The following is a 17,575-nucleotide window of genomic DNA, read 5'->3' as shown; positions in this document are numbered from 1 at the left end:
TTATTGCTGCTTTGATGTGGGGGGCTTTGAAATACGCTTGTGTCTGTACTGGCGCCATTAGTGTCGGCACGATGAAAGTATGGACCAAATTAAAGCAAACCTTGAAGCATAGAGCGAGTCTTTTGGTTCCATCCCTTGTGAGAATTAATGCAGAGATATTGAGAACTCTGTTAGGTTAAATTATATGTATAAATCTTCGGGGGTAAATTACAACTACAGGAGAAAAGGGCAGCTATGACATGCATGTGTGGTGCTTCAACATCGACCTGCTGGTCCTGAAAGGGACACATTTTTAAAATATTGATGCCACCAATGCATTGATGCTACCTATAATGGAAATATAAAGGAATACTCAATGGTCTTGTCTAAACATTTTTGGTTTCTTTTGTTTCAGGATAGGCGTGATTCATCAGAACCATTTGTATTATTCATTTATTCTCGTTAGAACAAAAAGCCTATCTACAAAAAGCCCATCAAAGTTATGTCATGTTTTAGTATGTAGTATGATCTTCTTGTTTTTGTATAATAGCACACACAGACTAAATAGTATTTGATAGAAAATGCTTTTTTATTATTCAAAAAGAACAAGCAAGTTGAGGCAAGGTATGTTCGACACTTCAGTCCTATGTAGTTGGATGAAAACTTTTACATTTAATTTCCTGAATATAAAAATAAACAAAAAACGATCAAAACAACAAAAGTGTATCATTATTCATGGCTAGAATATGCCTCACTCACTCAAGCTAGCTAGCCTGAGCGGCCCACAGTTGACTGCCAAGCCTTCCGCTGACTGTGATTCGTGATGGAGTCAAGTGCTACCGTTGGTGGGTGAGAGGGCGCTGGCCTGCATCGTCCTCCGGGCCATCTCCAGGGCCCCCTCCTTGGTCTTGTTCCCGCCGATGAAGCCGCTGGCATGGACGAAGATGCAGCCCTCGATCCCGCTGAGGTCAGATAGCGCCTGGTCCCGGATGCCGCGCCACTCCTCCAGCAGAGAGAGCCTGCAGTGGGAGGGGGAAGGAAGAGGTGAGTGGATAACACACACACACAGGCACGATGAGGTCGGCAACACACACACACACACACACACACACACACACACACACACACACACACACACACACACACACACACACACACACACACACACACACACACACACACACACACACACACACGGTCAACACCTACACTGACATATGTCCCTGTGAAGAAACAGTTATGGTTGGGTTGTGGCTTTTGAGTAATAGGAGACAAAGAGAAATGGGGAAAAAAATTAATAAACACTAAACTTTATTAAATTCCCGTTATTGGATGAATTCAATTTCTTGCTGTCAAATGTTGAATTCCTGGAAATCAAAGCAAAGGTCTTAAAGATTTCATTTTGTAAAGGAAAGCACATATGCCGCACCTGGGTGAAAAAAGCTGCACTCATAGGCAGCCTGCTACGCCTTTACAATATATTTCCCTTCCGATATGACTGGAGTGCGACTAAAGCCCATGGATTCCTCTCTCACGGGTGAAGTCAATAGACAATCAGAGGCACTGGAGAAATTATTGGATCTGCCAGGAATTACGAGGAGTGCACATCAAACAAGCTGGGTGGACAATGCTAACCCTTTAGCGGGATATTCGGCACACCGTTTCTCGCCTAGAAGCACATCTCTTGAGACACGAGTGGAATTTTTTTGTGTGATGTTTTCCAGTACCTCACCTCGCCTACTGACATCCTTTGCAGGCCATTCAAGCATCAAAAACATGCACGCAGTCTGCCTCATGCATGTGTATTGCTTTCGCCAGAACCTAGTTTTTCATGTTTCCATGTTCCCGTGACATGGGGAAACGTTCACACCGTCTCGTACCTCCGATATTATTTTCAAGGGTGTCCTGATGAAACATACCATCACATCCTATGAGAGTGTGCGCAGTTCCAAGTCTTTACCTTTGACTATTGACCAAGGCTTGGGGAGTGGGGGGGGCGGGTGGAACAACATGTAGGTTTCAACTCTACGTCTTAATCACACTTTCTTAAGTACATCGTGATCATTAGTAGTAGGAGCACCAGTGTTCTGCTGCCCCTTATTGGACCAATGTCAACCACCATCCCCCCTGGTTACGGTTTAATGGATCTGCAGATCGATGGCCCTGCGGTACGGCCGGAAAACAAGCTCGCAGGAAAGGTTGACGAGCCCCGTAGTGCGGGAAGGATAAGGAGGGGAATGGGGCTGTTGTTGTGGCCATGACAGGCCAGGGAAATGTAATTATGAAGATGACTGGTACAGACATTTTTTTATCCACTCCCCCTCCTAATGTGGTTGAGAGTAGGATTTCCAAGAGACAACCCACCTATATTATCAAAACCAGAATCACTCGAGAAAGCATGTACAAAGAGATGACACGCTCAACACGCTGTGATGTGCAGCTCACCACAATTTTAAATATATATTCCATTGTGATGTGCATTGTGGTTTAAAATAGAGCCCGCTGTCTTCGGTTGGGTTGTCCTCTCCGAGGCACAAGACGTCTGTATGTCTGTTGAAGTTAACAACCCCCTTGTACGTGGGACTTTTCACACTGTTCCCTCTGCGCACAACTGCCACAGCGGGGTCCAATCAACTGATTCCCAGGAGGCCGCCGGGCTGCTGATGTATGGATCTTAACATATGGATTAGTGTTGATCAGACATTGTCTGACACTTGAAGCCTGGAAGGTAAGTAGTGGACGCAAGTTGCATTTATTGATTCAAAGGAACCGGGTCTAGTAGAACCAGTCAAAAATCAATTGTGTGTCTTGCCTCCACAAACAATGGTTTGGAGAAATCGATCATATATAACAAGGTATATCCAAGTGTTGCCTCTTTAAGATGCATTTATGTTCAGAGTAAGCAAAGGCCTGGGTGGCTAACATTTTCAGTCCATTTTTTTTGTCGTTGAAATAAATAAATAATGCAAGCCATATGCGTGCATTTAGAGCCAAGGAGCACCACATGCTCTCACTCTCATTTCCTTTGCGCTTTGACAAAAATAGAAAAATGTTTTTCCCCCAGGTGCAGTAGTAGAGACACACAGGTGATAACAACCTCCACCCCGCCCCCCCTCCCCCTGCAACCTCTCCTTAGTGAGCTGGCAGGTCCCTACTGGGCCCCAGTAGAAGGAGCGACCCGGAGTCCTGTTTCCATCCACACAGCATTGTCTTCCACGGGCGCCACAACAACCACGCTCCACGGATTCATCACACCGCATACTTTGGGTCTTTCTTAGTAGAAAAATAATTTGATGAAATAAACACAATAGAAAAGGGAATGGAAGGGAAAAAGGTCATGGCGGACAATAGCCAATTCGATTAGTCAGTGGACTGGACAAGGAAACCTCCCTTTGGGGACGGTCTCTGAGTGCCTATAGGGAGGCACCCAGAGAAAGATCGAGTGATGGATGTGAAAAGTGAAAAGGAAATAGGAGAGGGGGCAGAACGATGGGGGAATGGAAGGTGAATGGGATTAATGGAAGCAAAGCACAAAGCAAAGCACAGGAACGTGTGTGTCTGTGTGTGTGACACACACACACAGACACACACACACACACTAGATGGGGATAGGAAGGGGTTTCCAAAATTATAATTTTGTTACTAAAAGCAATCCATCTCTACTATATGTCTTAATGTCATTGAGACTTGAGGCTTACTCGTTTGTTGTCAATTCTGTGATAGTTTCCACCAATTCCCACATATCGAAAGTCAGCTTTAATATGTATTTAATGCAGTCTATGTGCATTACACCCACACCGGGTCTGTTTTTGCCTGCTTCAACCCTGTTAAAGAGCTGGTTGGAAAAACTTCTAGACTGCGATTTGGATGTTGGGGACATTTTGAGGCGTGAGACGAAGCCACCTGGGTAGGCTGCTGTTTAGGGCAGGGTACAGGGTACAGGGTATTAGTAGAAATATTGACCGAACAATGGCTGCTGCCTGACACCTTCGGCAGGAATACACGGAGACTCATACCGGCCATCACGTCTTTAGTTCCCCTCACCAGATCACTGCCAATCAAGGCGTGAATATCGGTCCAATATCTAATATCTTTCTTCCTTCAGTGTTTTTTTTTTAAAACTTTCAACAACAATGAAAACAACAATGAAACCTAGTGGCAAGACAATAACAACAATGAAAGCGCGTGCTTATCATGACCAAACCACTAGGCAAACGCAAACCGTAGTCGGCTGAGAGCCGCACGACTTGCTCCCGAGGGCTCGGTGATGGTGTGTGGAGCAGTGCAGGAAGGAATGGGATGGGCAGCCAATGAACCTCTCTCTCTCTCTCTCTCTCTCTCTCTCTCTCTCTCTCTCTCTCTCTCTCTCTCTCTCTCTCTCTCTCTCTCTCTCTCTCTCTCTCTCTCTCTCTCTCTCTCTCTCTCTCTCTCTCTCTCTCTCTCTCTCTCTCTCTCTCTCTCTCTCTCTCTCTCTCTCTCTCTCTCTCTCTCAGCATGGTGCCCGCTGAGAGCCGCCCCATGCCACTCTTCAATCAGCCCATCTTTCAGCCCACACTGAGGCCCATAATGAGACGCGTCAGGAGCAGAGCAAACACAGGAAGAGCACACATGGCACCGGTACAAGGCGCTCTGAGGAGAAGGAGGAGGAGGAAGAGGAGGAGAGAGGAAAATAAATGTAGCGGCGTGAGGCGAGCCAACCGTCCTGTTGCCCGTAAGCGTGCTACCATCTGGGCTAAGGCGTCGCCTCGACCTTTATCTTGGCACTCTTTGAAAGCCAAGATAAACGTAAGGGACAATCCTGTGCACAGGTTTAAGAGGGTTTTACAGACACAGAGGAAGGGGGCTGGCCAGCGGACAACTGCCAAACGATGTGACGGTTTTGGGGTTGCGAATGTTAAAGCCATGAACAGAGTGTTCCCCCAGCAGGGAAAGAGCCTCACTAATGGATCTCCGAGTCAGTGGAGGTACATCCCTCCGGAGCCAAAGTAATTACAGAGAGATTATGTGAGTCTACTGGAGACTGTCAATGAAAATTGAAAAGATTCTCATTTCCCCCCCCCCCCCCCCAACAAGGAGTAGACATATTTGGAGCAGGGACACGTGCCAGGGGGGAGCATAACGAGAATGTAAACCTCCATGTCGACAAATAAATGATTCTGAATGGTTAAATTGCAATTAACAAAAAAAATAGTAAATAAATAAATAATAAGTTTGCTATTAAGTAATGCAAAACTTTTATGAAAGTACACTTAGGGCGAGTGGGTCAGGGGGGCCGTGTTACCAGTGAAAAATACATTTGAAGGTTTTGACTCGCACTGTATTGATTTTTGAGAGAAGAGATTTCTCGGGAGACATTAGCAGGATGTTGAGTCATATGTCCACAAACACACCCGCAGGGAAACAGAGGCGCTATACACACACGACTAAAAACTGCTCTGAGAGATGCTTTTTAAAGCCACAATAGAGTCCCTGTCATAATGGCTTTTCTGAAGAAGAAAAATAATAATAAAATAAAATACACAAGAAACAATTTCTCAACAAACTTCCTAAGAAAATCGTGTACCACTACCAATAGACTAACATCCAATTAGACTGCAGCAGCAAACTGCTGGATATCGAGAAGAGAAAGATAAGAAAAAGACAATCCGCCGGGACTGCACGGAGAGACGTAGAGCAGCCGCCGCCAGGCTAACAACCAATCAGGAGAGAGGTCCCCCGAGGGCAGCCCTGGTGACACTGTGGGTTTGGAAGTGTGAACCTTCTCTAGGAAAACAAGGTCCCGGGAGACGGGCGCAGCGACGCAGATAACCCTCTGACGAGGCGGCGGAGGAGAGGGGACTGGTGGCCTCCTGACGTAACTGATGTGTGGTGGCGGCGTAACCAGCCCCGAGTGTCTGATGCATTCTGATGAGCCAGGAGGGCTTCTCGCTTTAATATCAAGTGTGCCGAACGTACAAACATAAAAAAACACGACATAGCTGCATTCAACTAGAGTTCACTATCAAGGCCTTCAAGATCGCTCCCTAAATAGCAACAATGCAATTTCATCTGATATCGTATTCATTTAAAATAAATATCAATACCAGTGCACGTTGTGAATATAAAATCTGCCTTTATGCTATACATTTCTTTCTATCTATAGTTAGTCTGCCCGTGGTCTCAAGTAGCAGTCAAAATAAAAGGAGATACTTGAATGATGAGGATTCGGGGGAGTTATGTGCCGACTGTGGTGTGTGAGCTTGTGTGCGCTTCTGCGTGCATGTCTGTGTGTGTGTGTGCTGCAAGGGCGCCGGCTAAATCTCAGCAAGCCTTTAAACCAGCGCAAGCCGAGAGCTGTGCACCTGTGAACCAAAGCATGGCTTTGGTGCTGGAGACTTCCAGAAGACTTCCGTAAGGCTCCTTCTCTCCACAGGGACCACGAGTCAAACTCTCCTCAGCCCTCCGCCGTTTAATGAGCGGGAAATGTATGCTAAGCCAGTCCCACGGTTGCAATCACTCAGCCCATCTCAGACAAGGAATCCTGTCTGTCACTGTGTCCCACCACCTTGTGATGCACAAGTGAGAGGAGTTGTAGAGCCCTGCTCTCATGGATCATCGGATACATCTCACCAGACTCTCGCCCTATGATTCAATGGAACTGTGATGCATATCGATACATATATATATATATATATATATTTTTTTTTTTATATATTTTTTTAATAACCAATATAAGCTAGGTAAGACCATTGGATAAGAAGTCATTATGTAGCCTCAAACCATCATGAAACTGAAACCTCATAGAATATCTAGCACCTCTCGACCAAGCAAAACCCCATGTAACATCAAAAAGCCTGGTCCTTTGTCGTGTTGGGGTGGCTCTTCAACCAACAATATCATTCCTTGGTTTATGCGGTCATATAAAGCATGTAGCAGACCAACACCGCTCGCAAGTTATGTTCCGTTTGCCCAATCCTACCGAATAGAAATTCCATCCTCCAAATCATTCCTGCATGAATCCCCCATTGCATTTATAAAATATGCAACATTCAAGAAACTAAGATACACACTTCAATTCACGTTTTCTTTAAGATCATTTCCCCTATTTTATCTTATGTTGTGGTATTTACGTCTCCATCGTCCAAATATCTTGCTGAGGATTAAAGGTCTCGACCATCAATGTCCTGTGAAGCGCAACAAACGACTACAAACAGCGAGTAGCCAGGATGCCCTCACCTGTTCTTGAAGGTGCTGAGGCCAGCCGGGACGCACTGGACCCGCCACTGTCCATTCTGGTCGGGGTACAGGAGGAACTTGATGGGGGTTTCCACCTTCAGCTCCTTCTCCAGGGCGAAGAGGTGCTCCTTCCAGGGACACCCACCTTGGGAGAGGAGCACCACCTCTCCACTGGGGTCTGCCTGCAGGAGCAACGGTATCAAAGTGTTCAGGCCAGGGCTTAAAGGGTTAGTTCTGGATTTTGGACATTAGATCACATTTCCAAGTGAGCCAGTGTGTTATTTATCATTGGAGACCGTTTTCAACACTTTTCATTCAGTCCTTCTAGTTGCAGAAATCGCTGGTGCTAGGCTAGCGCAAGTCGAGGGGAACTGCTAGCCTGCCAATAAAAACAGTTTTACCCACTCCAAAGTACACCCGAGGTAAACCAATTATAATGCCAGACTATCGATGTAAATGTATGTGTTAATAGAATAATATTAGAAATAAAACTATCCTTGTATCGCAATGATCACATTACATTTTGGGGGACTACTTTCTCAGCAGCAGCGGAATTTCACTTTGCTCTGGTGTAGCAACCAATTCTGCAGCAGAAGGTAAACAGAGAAGCGCACTCCAGGTAATATCAGTCCGCCACTGCTGTAGCTTGCTTCCAACTACAGGGATTATGGACTAAATGCAATGCGATGCAAGGGTAAGTTTATTTCTAACACTATTCTATCAACACAGACATTTACATTGATAGTCGGTCATTATAATTGGTTTGCCTTGGGTGTACTTTGGAGTGGGTAAAACTGTTTTCATTGGCAGGCTAGCAGTTCCCCTCGACTTGCGCTAGCCTAGCACCAGCGATTTCTGCAACTAGAAGTACTGAATGAAAAATGTTGAAAACGGTCTCAAATGACAAATAACACACTGGCTCACTTGGAAATGAGATCCAATGTCCAAAATCCCGAACTACCCCTTTAAGCATGTGGCCGGATGACCAAATGAACAAGTCTGGTGTTTTAATGGAAGCAATTGATCATCACAAATGACATCCCAGCCGTAGCGCAGGGTTCATATTGCGTGTTGCACACCTCAGGAAAATATGGAGCAACACAAGCAGGGTGAACTGCACGTCCGCAGCAATGTGATGGTGAAACGCAGACCTGGGATACCATGGTTTACGCTTGGACAGTCTGCACACTTTAAGAATGGTGGCGCATAATGGCTAGTACAGATCCTGCTTTACTGAACAGTGGTTGTGTGCGTGCATGTGTGCATGTGTGTATGTGTGTATGTGTGCATGTGTGTGTACCTGATGGCGCTCCTTCATGGCCTCCTCCACCACTACACGAGCTGGCAGCCAGGAGTTCTGGTAGAAGTCCAGACGATCCATGAACTCCCCACCTACGAGCTTCATGGCCTTCTTGAATCCCTCCTGGAAAACACACACATGTACAGACACAAACACACACACACATATTAATACACAAAGGATGACTCAATACAGCAATAACTTCACCCAAGCGTGGAGTACACTTTTAGAAGCCTGAGAGGTTTTGCATTTGAATGCCATCCTTAAAAAGCCCTGCTTCTCAGTCTAGTGACCTTTAGTTAATTATGCTCACTGGATAGCTAGTAAGTTAGTAATGCATATATACAATCTCCAGAATTCATTATTTAAAAATAAAATGTCTAAGACTATCTTGGAGAAGGCGTTTTTCCTTTCAATGTTACATCACAATTAGTCCTCTTTTTGAGCAGCAGAACCAACCCAAGCATCCTACACTGCCATCTTGATTAACCCCGCCCACCCAGACACTCAAGAACGATTGGAAGTACGATTAGAAGTCAGGCAGGCATAAAATAAATGCTCAAAAAACACGACACGCTCCTGGGTTACAGCAACAACTAGCCACGCCATCAATCCCCCCAAGATCGACATACGATAGACAGACACCAATAGGGACGTATACAAAACACACACGCACACTGACACACACACACAATCCACAGGGGTCTGATTAAAGTGGAAGTGGTGGGGTGGAGGGCAGGTGGCACCCTTCTACGCAGCAGGGAAATTCTAATCTGATTTATTTTTAGAAATAGATGGGAAGTTATAACAATTATCCCTACCTGACCTGAAGAGCAATGAGTTTCAAAAAAATAAAATAAAAATAAAAATAAAAATGGTCGGAAGCAAACCAAATTCATGCATGTGTGTTTCTGGATAGACTCTGCAAACTCAGTCCTCTGGCTGAAAATGCAATGGCGGAATAATAAGGTTGGAATTGGACACAACTCAAGAGGCCGTCAATGGGCGATTGCATCATTTAATGGCCCAAAGCAATCATCCTTAGGCCATCTTCGCCTGGCACATTGTTCTACATTCCGCGCCCCCCCCCCCCCCCCGCTGTGAATGCAGGCCATCGCAGAAGGCCTGAGGTCATTTGGAAATATGTGGAAACCACAGGACAATGACAAACAAGAGCAAGACGCCACGGTGTATATTAGAATGGGAAAATAAAGGACACGGAAGTAAACGACAACAGGGGTAGTGACTGTGTATGCAAAAGCTCCCCCAGTGACACCCTGCTCAGAGAGACTGCACACAACAGGCCAGCCAACATACACAATCTTCACCGATTCGGGTGTTCGATAAGAGATTTTAGGCGACGTATTCATCGCTAGTCTTTTCGTAATTTCGGGAAAATTGTGCGAGTGTAATTGTGCGTGTGTATTCATTTGCATACGGTTTATTAAGTTAGCCTTTATTATAGTATATCAGGCTAATAGTATCCTATATTTCGGGTCAAGGTGAATGCAGATACTGACATGGACCGACGCACACGTTGTCATTGTATTTGTTAGTTCATTTATTTGTAGAGGCGGTTGTTCATTTAGAGGAGGTGCTGTGCCTCACCTATAGACAGCTGTGGGAAACCCTGGTTAGCCAATTTATTTACTTTAAGCGTTTAAACCACACAAAGGTCCCCAAGAATGGGGCATAATTGATAATTGCATATATAACATATGATCAATTATTTGGGACTGGCTTGACAAACTAGAGAATATTTTTTGTCACAGACGCCCCGAACAGACACACAGAAAAGGAAAAAGGCTAGGACACGATATCCCAAGCCTTCCACACACAGAGAAACAAGAAATGTAGACTGGGGACACAAACTAAAGGCCAAAGCACCCTGAGCACGATTTTCTGTTCTATATATTTGTATACAACCTAACGAACAAACAGAAACGTATTGTTATGTATGCCTCAAAGCACGCTGGGCTGTTTGTTTTTTTTGGGCTTTCTCAAGTCTATTTCAGACACAAAAACAGAACACAATAAACTCAGATCACACATACAGAGATACGGATCACACATACAAGTGAGGGAACTCAACCTCAAGAGGACACAACCCACCCACCCACCTCGGTGTCCTGGCTCGGGCTGTTCCAGCGTGGGTTGAGGTGGCCCACGCGGGCACTGAGCGTGCTGCCGACGGCGTAGCGCGCATCGCCGTCGCACTGTGAGATGCCGTTGTCCACGCCGTCCACCTCCTCCACGAAGCTCTCGTACAGCTGCAAGGGAACACGCATCAGGTTGTTACCCTCTTTCCCTGTGCAAATAAGAAGGGGCCTTATGAGGGAGAACCACACCCCTGACTCCCTCTCTAGTGGATTCAGCACAGCCTCGATGTGGCGCTGGGAGGCATGGGGAGTGTGGGGTGTGTTTGATGGCTGGTTTACGCCCTTTCTCAAATCGACCTTCTTGTCCGTATCTGTATTCTTGTGAAACCTCATCAGTCTTGGCCAAAGTACTTTTCCATTCAAAAGTGAGAGTTTCTCCTCATTCATTCACCAACATCCACAACAACAACCATTTTTCCAGCCACTTGCTTTTTATATTTGGCAGGGTTATGTTTGATATCACACGTCGCTTTATTGGGTGAAGATAACCAGAGTATTGCCAAGACGAGCTCAGATGGCGACGTCATCAAGCACGTTGCTGTTCCAACCGCAGAATGACTGTACTGCGTCCTCCCGGCAGTTTGTATTCCCAAGTCCAACTACCAAGCACACGAGTCTGGACTAGGTGTACACAGTAGTATTGAGAGTATCAGAGTATTGAGGCCCTGAGTGATGAGACTCTGGGGCTTTACACCTGTGATGCATTGGAAATCAATGCACACAGCATAAACCAGCCATCACCACACACACAAGGAGAGCTCGGAAATTTCAGCATTGACCACCTGTTCTGCATTAAACATCTTGCCCACTCTCAAATAAACAGTTTCTGAGTCTTGGTATCGGGGGAGCCCAAAAAACTACCTTGTGGCGATGTAGAGATACTGTGTGGCAGAGTTGCAACAATTATTTTTAGTACAAGGAGATACTAATTACAATTATTGCAAACAATAGATGGGACGGTAAAGGGAACCCTTGATGGAATAATTAAAGGCACGAGAAGAGCACACAGGATCGAGAGACAGACAGAAGGACTATCTATCTTAGGTTTGACATCACACACACACATACACACACAATGTTTTCCCCTTGTCACCGTCACCGCCTCACCTTGTCAAAGAGCACCTCCAGCTGCCGGTCGCCCTCCCCCAGCCTGGTGAGCTGGGCCAGGAGCCGCCTGCCGAAGTGGAGGTAGACCAGGCCGGCGGAGCTCAGCTTGGTCACCCAGGGCTTCTCTGCACACAGGCTATGGAAGCTCTCGGCAAACGTCCTGCAGCCACACAGGAGGGGTTTTCATTGGAAAACTGTCAGAAAACGGTTGAGTTTCACCCGGATTTATGCTCATCTGCCATCAGGCTTTAGATAATAATCCAAAGTCTGAGTTGTGAGACTGACTCAACACTCACTAAAGTTCCACTGAGAAAGCCTTGTGTAGAAGAGAGAGAAGTATTGTCTTTAAACAGATATTAATTCAATTCATTCATGAATATATGCTGAATGGAAAATCTGGTTGTTGTTTTTTCAGTAAGTTAATAATTATATAATATTTGACGATAGCAATATGCATTGCTATCGACTCTAGACAAGTTCATAGGACATGAGCTATAATTCATTCTTTTTTGCGCCTCCGCCACAAATTATTTTTCCATCAATGTATGAGCCGCCTCTATCTGATGGTTTTCCATTGAGGACCACATTTCAAGCTTTGTTCCAAGCCTATGAGGTAAATATAACTCCAAAGCAGAGCACTTCATAAGAATGGCACAACGCAAGCAAAGAAGCAGCGCAACGACAACAAAAGAGTGGAACAATATTCCACTTATTGGCTCACACCGTGGGCATAACCCAAGCTCAATTATCTCCTCACAGAATTGGCTCCTGGTATATGACGCAGATAGAGCTAGCACAAATGACGCCGCAGCAACCATTCAACCAGAGGCTACGACGGTTTCTTCCCATCATGAGGATCGATACTTCGATACAGCACTGATTATGTGTGAAGAGTATTACTAGCTAGTGAGAGCTCTGCAGCCAACAATGTTCAGTGCAGCTACTAGCCATTCTGCATGCATCCTCTGAGGTTAATATTCACAGGAACTATGAGTTCTGGAGGGAGAACGGCTTATAATTGATGACAAGAGTGTGTGGCATCATGATCTACGACGGATATAATTGAAAGTATGCAGCGAGTTTCTGTTTTCAAAACAACTGCCTTATGCATGTGTAATCATACTTGGGTCAACACAGGCCTAAATCTGAGTAAATAATGTGTTTTCTAGGAAGAGCAAGAGGGCTCGATGATGAATTCATCTTTGAAGCGATAAGTGGGATGTTTGTTATTATGCCTAAGGCCGAAGCTAGTGTCGTTGTGCTCCACCTCCAACGGAGTCGTTTGACTTAATCAGGATGCTTGAGTTTCACAGCACAGCGGAAAAAGCTCCACACCGACCAATGAATTGAAGACATGCTCAAGGGGTCCGGGACTAATCCTGACCATTAGGCGGTTGATTGGCTGAGCTGAGACATCTCTCCGCACTGATTATGAGGAGACTGCCATGGACCGAGGCGGAGTGGAGGAGAACAAAAGCGGTGAAGGGTGATTTGATGAGACAGGGGGTGACTATATAGACGCAGCCATCCGAGTGTGTGGATGAGATCCTGCTGGAAGATCCTGCTGGAGAACGTTAAAAAACCTAATGGCCTCCGGGTCGTGGGAGGATAAGCGGCATTAAGCGTTTGATAAGAGAGCCAAGAAACAAGTAGTGGGGAGATTGTTCTATGCACAAACTCTTCAATGAAAAGACAGGGACGGTTCCCTTGCAGAAACAAGCGCAGACCGGTTTAGTAGACGCTGCCGGAGCCACTAAGTGCCGAGTCTGGTGTTGTGTTGTGTTTCTATTCTGATTGAAACACAACCTATATAATACGCTGGCATGATACACACAAATGATACACAGATTTAAAATGATCTGTATGCATTGGTTTCTGTCAATTTATAAATTAAAATACTATTCTATTCTTATTAGAGGTCAGCCAGTAGAGGTAGTTCCATCATATAAATACCTTGGTGTCCATTTGGACGGTAAACTAGACTGGAGGGAGAACAGCAGTTACCTTCAAGAAGGCCCAGTCTTTTTTCTTAGGAAGCTGAGGTCATTCGATACGGGCAGGCCTATTTTAAACATATTTTATCATGGAATACTGGAAAGTGTCCTTTTTTATGCTGTTGTGTGTTGGGGCAGCAGCCTAACAGTTGAGGACAGGAACAGGCTTAACAAACTCATCAGGAAAGCAGGCTCCATTGGCTCATGCCCAAGTTCTGTGGCAATATTAGAAAAGAGGGTGATGAGGAAGATGAGTGTGTTGTCAAGGGATAACCACCCTTTGAACAGCATCTTAACTATGAGTGGTAGGAGCAAAAGGCTCCTTCTACCCAGATGCTCCACTGAGAGATTAAGGAGGTCCTTTGTTCCCACAGCGATCAGACTCTTTAATAAAAGCTGTTGACTATATTTGATGTGGGGATTTATTCTGTTGGTATTGCTGTGATTATTTTGTCCTTTCAGTGTCTATGTGGTCCATACCTATTATTTGTTCCTGTAGTGTATGTTGTACTTTGCCCTGTATTTACTGTCCTGTTGATGTATGTTGTTGGTGGCAAAATAATTCCCCCCTTGGGGATTATTAAAGTCCAATCAATCAATCATGTTGATTGATTTTTTTTTTTAAATACAGTGTTTGTGCAGATGCTCCCCTAATGGGTAAGACTGATATAGGAGGAACATATTGGCCAATAACCTAGGTAAACAGCAGTGATGGCGGCAGAGATGTAGTGATGACGTGCATGGGTGAAGTAGTTGTTTTACTGGTGGTGTCTTTGAGCTAGATATGTTCATTACATTATGTTCATTACAGCTGAACATAATGCTGCCATTCTTATCCCAACAATCTCACATACATTATAGTAGTATGAAAAGCTAACATGTGTGAATAATAGGGACGTAACGGTACGCTGTTCATACCAACATTTTTTAGTACAGGTCTATTGGTTCGATATTTCATTTAGGTGCGTACCAAATTATTTTTATTTTTTATTATTAGGCCTATTATTATTATTTTTTTTAAGATATTTTTTGTGTCTTGTCTGGTCTTGTCTTGTCCTGATGTTTTGTGTTGAGGACCACAATGGAAATGAGCCCTGGACTTTGTGTTTTTATCCTCAAATTTATTTGATGTCTTTTCATGTGTGTAAGGCATTTGTTTGATACAATTTAATAAATCAAATCAAAATCAAATCCCAAAAAAAAATTTCATTAAAAAAATGTATGTTTGGTTTCTTTTAAAGATCCCATGACATGCTACTTTATGAATGCTTTTATATAACTGTTAGTGGGCCCCTAATACAGTACTTGAAGACGTTCAAGAAATTCAGCCTACAACCCCACAATCAACCTGTCATACTCTCTGTCTGACTCATAGTCCTCACCATTAACCTCGGACATGTGAGTGGCAGTCACATGTAGCAGCAGCCTCCATACCCATGTCATCTGAAGGCAGGAGATTTCCTTTAAATGGAGTGCTAATTACTGCAAACCACCTGCCGGGCAGCAAGCCACAGATATATCTTCATCCCCACCAAATATTGGCGTACAGGAAATCTCTAATTGCCGCCGGGGACATTAAGCTGACAAGACACCTGGAAAGCACTGATTATTCAACATGAAGTGGTGTCATCGGAGTGAACTCCAGTGGAAGGGAAAGGAACACCATGTGGGGGGGGCGTTTAGGCAATCTCTGCCCCTGTCATGTGATAAAGGCTTTCAAAAAGGCTTTTCCAGTGCACTCTGAATAACTTGGTGCCATTTACTATTAATCAGGCCTGTCTGGAGACAGTCTGTCTCTCTTTTAGACAAGAGGCAGGGAAAACAAGACAGCCAGAGAATGGGTTTTTGTTCCAGGATGAAAATATGTTCAGTTCCAACAATAGAACAGAACTCATGAAGAATAACCGTGTGTGTGATGTTGGCAGGTCTATTAAGACAAATTCAATATACCAGACTAGTCTAAGAGACACTAAGCTGTCAGATAACTAGGAGTACAGTACGCGTGATGATAAATTATTAATAGTCGTATTATTTTATATTTTTACCAAAACTGCAGGTACCATCCCCTTCATCGCCAAACTCCCTTCAAATCAACATCAATGGCCAGCTACATGTGTTTGATTCACCAAAGATGTGTGGTGTTTGTGTTGGGCATCAGTACCTCTGATGATGGTCATAGAGATGCTTCTTTGGGTCGAACTCTCCTCCTACGTCCACAACTATGTCACACTTGGCCAGCTCCGCGGGGTCCCTGGTCCGAATGATCTCTGCATCCTATACAAGAAATGAGTTGAATAGATCACTATTCAATCCTTTCTGTATTTGTAAATACAAAGGTATCCAATACAGCTTTTGAACACGTATTGTTGTTATTTATGGTAAAGTTACCCGTGCTGCCATATGCAATGTGAAACATTGCAGCAATTCTATATTTAAAAACAAAAAAGTGAGGCCAATGTCTACTAAACTATAAATATTGAATGAGTCATATCAGATTAAACGCTGCTTGAGCGCATAGTAGCAACCTGCACATTGATGACATTTGCCCTGTCAAGATCAGGCACTGTTATTACTGTTACACACACAAACAGTGTCCACATGAATGGACAGATCCGTTTTCTGTAATGACTCTTCCTCCTGAAAAACGGCATACCTTATATTCGGGAAGCTGACGGAGAATGAAGCAGGCAAGCACTTCATCACAGTGGAAAGTTCCATTGTGAGTGCCAATCTTTTTAGAAGACATGCTGTCGGTGCAAAGACGCTTGGCTTGACTTGACATGTACTTCGTTCTTGTACGAGTGTTGTCTACAGAGTAACAAATATTAACATTTAGTTTTGAAATAGGAGTAAGCGTTGTGGATTTACTGAGATTTATTAGAGCCTTAAATCTGGTGAGATTAAGTGCTATCATAAATGCATGCATAGAAAGCGAAAAGACATGCGACCAAAGCGGGGACGTATTATCTGAAGGACCGGATGTAGGTATGTGGGTCGTGAATACGGGGGTAGATTCGATTATTTTAGTTTAAAACTACTCATCATCAGCTTTTCCAAACATACATTTTAGAACAAATATAAGATAAAGACATTTATTTAAGTACGATTATTGTTTTTGAATCAAACTATGTGATAGCTTATTTGGCTTAAGAATTACCATTCCAAAGCAATACATATCTTACATTGCCATCTAGCGGTTTGCGAAGGTCATCACAGCAATAGGATACATTAAGTTAAGGCATAGTAAAATGTATGAGTCATTGTTTGCTATGGTTTTATTAAAATAAAATCTGTAAATTCATGAATAAAAATATGAACATTATTATACAATTTTTAACCTGTACCTGTAACCTGTATATGATAATAATATATTTATAAATAAATATACAAACAAAACTAGAGTAGGCTTTTCAAAATGTTTAAATCGAGTGCCTCAAATCGTATGACCCATATCTAATTATACATCCATGTGATCAGCACAAGGAAAACCTGGCTAACTCTCACAACTCTGGTCCTCGAGCTTTGTTGCTGTGGTAATTGGCCAGATGGGACCCTGTGCAGCAGCACCCCAAGAGAAAGGGACATATGAGGACGATCTCCTGATTTCAACTGGAAAGAAAATCGTGTCTTTTATAAGTAACGCTGCAGTAGAAGATATACAAGGAAGGAATCTTGAGCCTGCATTAGGTAAGTGTTTTGCCCTATAGCTGTCATTGTAGTTTTAGCTATTTACATCTCAACATATCAACACCCTGTGACGCGCGGGTCTGTTTGTATGTAGTAGGGATTTGCATCTGTGTTCCTGTAGAGTAGTGTGCCTA

The 17,575-nt window shown here is 44.0% G+C and overlaps 1 protein-coding gene across 1 annotated transcript; it reads right to left on the bottom strand.

Moving 5' to 3' along the window:
* Nucleotides 1-560: 560 nt before the first annotated feature.
* Nucleotides 561-16,703, bottom strand: myg1 (myg1 exonuclease). Its single transcript, XM_084464172.1, has 7 exons — nt 16,408-16,703; nt 15,916-16,028; nt 11,761-11,920; nt 10,615-10,764; nt 8,495-8,617; nt 7,195-7,376; nt 561-998 (listed from the first exon to the last, which is right to left on the bottom strand). Exons 1-7 carry the CDS (start codon nt 16,678-16,680, stop codon nt 809-811), a joined length of 1,191 nt encoding a protein of 396 aa, XP_084320298.1. The 5' UTR covers nt 16,681-16,703; the 3' UTR covers nt 561-808.
* Nucleotides 16,704-17,575: the final 872 nt, after the last annotated feature.

The sequence above is a fragment of the Micromesistius poutassou genome, assembly GCF_964030765.1.
Source record: "Micromesistius poutassou genome assembly, chromosome: 2".
Classification (NCBI taxonomy): Eukaryota; Metazoa; Chordata; class Actinopteri; order Gadiformes; family Gadidae; genus Micromesistius; species Micromesistius poutassou.
The sequence above is the reverse complement of the archived record's forward strand: the minus strand, read 5'-3'. Positions and strand labels throughout refer to the sequence as shown.

Coding starts and splice junctions, on each gene's coding strand:
- myg1 (XM_084464172.1), bottom strand. CDS start 16,680: ATGCATGCATTTATGATAGCACTTAATCTCACCAGATTTAAGGCTCTA. Junction 10,765..11,760: donor TGGAGGTGCTCTTTGACAAG/GTGAGGCGGTGA, acceptor GTTCCCTTGCAG/CTGTACGAGAGCTTCGTGGA. Junction 8,618..10,614: donor GCCCGAGCCAGGACACCGAG/GTGGGTGGGTGG, acceptor TGTGTTTTCCAG/GAGGGATTCAAGAAGGCCAT.